Genomic DNA, 3,940 nt, shown 5'->3' with positions numbered 1-3,940 from the left:
CCTGGCGTATGCCCTTCCCAATTTTGGACCATGCAGTGTTCCCTTGCTCTGTTCTGACGACTGCCTCCTGGTCCAAGTATAGGTTTCGCATTAGAACGATCAAGTATTCTGGGATTCCCATTCTGAGAGTCAGTCACAGTTTGTTATGGTCTACACAGTCAAACACCTTTGCATAGTCAATGAAACACAGATAGATATTCCTCTGGTATTCTCTACTTTCAGCTAAGATCCATCTAACATCCGCTACAATATCCCTAGTACTATGACCCATTCTAAACCCAGTCTGAACTTCTGGTAGTTCTCTGCTGATGTGCTGTTCCAGTCTTAAATTCTTTGTGGAACAATGAATGCAGAGCTAGTACATATTTTAGTATGAGGCCACGTGGGGGGAAAAGCAAGAACTGGGATCTGCAGAGGCAGATTTGAGTTCCAAGCCAGTCCACCAAAGTTAGCAGGAATGACATGTGAAAAACTAGGCCTGGCATCTATCTGTTGCGCGTTAGATTTTTAGTTCTGCCTTGTTTCCTACAGTGTGGCTTTAAGATAACCTATTAAGGCCTATTGGATTTCTGTGTAGGAAGATGGAACTCATTTAAAAGGACGTAGAGATGATTACAATTAATGCAATTAAAGTGGCTGAATTGTACATTTAAAAACTATTATGTCAATGGTTACATTCTATAATTTTCCTACAATTTAAAAATTGTAACCTAAGCTATCCTGATAAGCACATCTGAATTAATTGGTTGAAAAATATACGTAATGTTTAGTAGGTTTTGCCCTATTCTAGCACCTGCAGAAGCTCCTTCCTCTCTGGCAGCTCAAACCTTATCAGTTAAGTTCACAATTAACTGGCTGCAGCTTACCTGCCGTTTCTAGAAAATGATCTTCATTCTGGTTACTATAAAATTATCATCTAATTAGCAAAAGACATCAAAGCATGAAGATGTGGCTCTGTTGTCTGATTCTATTTAGACTGAGTGTACTGAGTGTACTCTCTTAAAAATGAAGCTATTCAGCATACCCATGTTTATCGTGGCTTTGTTCACAATAGTAAAGGGTTGAAAACAACCTATGTGCCCATCAGCACACGAATGGATAGAGAAGCTGTGGTATATTCACACAATGGAATATTATGTAGCATTGAAAAACAAGGAACTCATGAAATAGTATACAAAATGGGTGACCCGAGAGGACATTATGCTCAATGAAATATCTCAGTCACAAAAGGGTAAATACTGCATAATGCCACTGTTGTAAAATGGGACTGACATCGGGGTTGAGGGGAGACTGAGAAATATGGGATAAATTATGTATACTGCATTGAAACAAAAGAGGGAGGAAACTGTTTAAAAGGGGTATATGATTAGGTATTTTTGTCATGACAGGAGTCCAGAACGAAGGCTGCATAGTGGAGCGGACTGGGGGTGGGGGGGGAGGGATTGTAAAACAATGAAAGAATTTTTCTTTTACTTTTCAAAGAGAAGAATGAACTGGGGGAAGGGGTGGACAGGGGAAAAGTGCTACAATGAATGAATGGAAATCCAAAGTCTGTAAATTTTCATTAAAATTAATAATAAAATTTTTAAAAGTGCGAGACAAGAAAAAAACAAAAACTGTTCATTGTATGTGTATAAGGAAGGAGCTGCCCTGCCAGCCAAACTCAGGTGCTTGGGAGAAAGATGGGAATTCTCCTCCTCTGCAGTTGACAGCCTCTGAAAATGTGCTAGAGGGTGAGCGAGGAGTCACTTCTGATTCTCCCACAGTAAGTGAGTGAGTGAGTGAGTGGTAACTATTGGAGTTGTAGATAAAGCAAAAGATTCAACAACTAATTGAAAGGTTGGCAGCTCAAACTCATCCACAGATGACTCAGAAACAGCCCCGGGAGACTGTTTGCACAAAGTTACTGCCTTGGGAGCCCTCGGGGATGTAGTTATACTCTCTCTGCACCGGGTCAGCACAAGCCTATAGTTCCATCTGCGACACATGGGGTTCCAGTGAGACGGATTTCGACACAAATAATTTGGTTTGGTTTTGATCAATAGCATCACTTATGAAGGCTGAATACTTGTGTGTCAAAGGGTCAAGGCTCTTTCCAACCAAGAAATCAACACACTGGTAGCTGGTAGTAGAAATTCGAAAGGAATGCATGCTTAATCCTTGTATGCATGAGGATAATCTGGAACAAGGGGTGCATTGCGGAGTGGGTTAGAGGAGGGAGAAGAAGAATGGGAGAAAATGCGCAACAATTAGTTTAAAAACTAAACGCAAAAATTTTTAAAAATATATTTTGTGCATGAAAATATGTGCTTCCTGTTCTAAGCTTGCTGCCACTGTCTGTTTCTCCTTCAGCCTTGTAGTGGTGCCTGGGAATCTGCATCCTGTGGAAAGACAGAGGATCAGATGTCAGCTTCCAGTCAGGCCCGGAAATATGTGAACACATTCTCAACCCGGACTCTGGTCATGTGAGACATTTCCAGACAAGCATTATGATTTTCAGAACACTTCAACTTTCCCTGGGATCTGCTGTTCCTTTGCATGAAACTTTTCATAAATGGGAGAAGAGCTTATTTTTGTTGTGGTACAACAGTTGAGAGCAGCACAAAGTGCATTTAGTTGGCAGAAATCTTGGATTTCCACCAACTGAAAGGATTTTTAAAAATAAATAACAGTCTTACCTAAATTGTTAGGTAATGAATTGTCGTCAGTTGTGAATATCTTAATGCAGACTTTTTTTAAAAAAAATTAAAATGATTTATGTGTATTTTATAAGATCCAGCAAACCAGTATTTTCTCCTGTGATAACTTCTTTGAATTTTTATATTAAAAAAGGTACTTCACGATTTCACTTTTTTCAATCACTAAACACAAATACATTGTTTAAAAAATCAATCTAATAAGCATTACTATAAATGTTGACTTCATAACATGATATAATTAACCAAGATTTCAAGTGTTCATTTATGGTTAATAACATTTGGAGGTACATTTACTGTACTAAAACCATTTTATGGGATTTTTTTGTTAGCTTGCTTTAAAAATTATTACTGTATGAAATAGTTTTATAAAAAAATTATATTTTTATTCAGTAATTTAATTTTGTAAATGCCAAATGAAAACTGTGTTTTGCTGCTATGGTCTTAGCCTGTAGACATGCTGCTAGTTTCAGATGGGGCAGTAGAGCTTTGTTGGAAAAGAAAAGAAACTTGGTGTTAGGTAATTGACTATGCACTAGTATTTCAAACTTTTTTATTTTTATATATATATATGTGTGTATACACATTATATTTCCCTTTTGTAAGACATTGGAAAAACTTGTTTGGGAGATTTATTTTACATTTGTTGTTTTTTGTTCTTCTTGGTTCCTAAGAGCATGCATTGCACTTCGTTGATTGGGAGATCTATGTTGTTGACGTTCTATGTTTTGTTTTGAGTTCAGCCTGACTGCTCTTAAATCTGGGATTGTGAGGGGATCATATTCATGGTTTCTACCCCGATAGTCTCAGAAATGCTCAGAGTCTGTGTTAGAAGCTGGGATAGGAAAAACCTAGCATTGATAGCCTGTTGCTGCCTTAAGAACATGTTGGTGGAAGATGGTTGAATTTTTGATATGATGGTCTACTGACTGCCTTTTAGAGAAATAAAATACTTTTTTTACTTATTTTTGACTTCTTGTTTACTTGTGTTTGTAGACAGTCATCATACCCTTTTTTATAGCATTTTTAAAAATTTTATATTGGTTTGCATACAAAATTCATATGCATTGTGTTTCACATATTCCTTCATTCACACTGTGTTTCAACCATTTTAAGAAAATGAAGGCACCTCAGGGCAATTACATTTCACAGTTGCTGACCCCAGTATGAAGAAGTCAAGACTTTTTGTTTGGAGAAAGAAGAGCAGATAAACTAAGTTCAAAGTAATCAGGGACCAAATGACA

The 3,940-nt window shown here is 37.4% G+C and overlaps 1 protein-coding gene across 8 annotated transcripts in view; it reads left to right on the top strand.

Annotated features, from left to right (window-relative positions):
* MYB (v-myb avian myeloblastosis viral oncogene homolog) overlaps nucleotides 1–3,658 on the top strand; it is a 56,011-nt gene extending 52,353 nt beyond the window's left edge. For 7 of the 8 annotated variants that reach the window (XM_006884961.1, XM_006884960.1, XM_006884957.1 and 4 more), the window contains one exon: nucleotides 2,353–3,645. In XM_006884961.1, the coding sequence (XP_006885023.1) occupies nucleotides 2,353–2,469 (117 nt within the window). In that variant the 3' untranslated portion in view covers nucleotides 2,470–3,645. Of the gene's footprint in view, nucleotides 1–2,352 lie in introns of all 8 variants that reach the window. The other variant, XM_006884959.1, reaches the window with a different exon arrangement.
* The last annotated feature ends 282 nt before the right edge of the window (nucleotides 3,659–3,940 follow it).

Source organism: Elephantulus edwardii, unplaced genomic scaffold (genome assembly GCF_000299155.1).
Source record: "Elephantulus edwardii isolate Elephantulus edwardi_28Jun2011 unplaced genomic scaffold, EleEdw1.0 scaffold00039, whole genome shotgun sequence".
Classification (NCBI taxonomy): Eukaryota; Metazoa; Chordata; class Mammalia; order Macroscelidea; family Macroscelididae; genus Elephantulus; species Elephantulus edwardii.
This window is presented reverse-complemented; position numbering and strand designations above follow the sequence as displayed.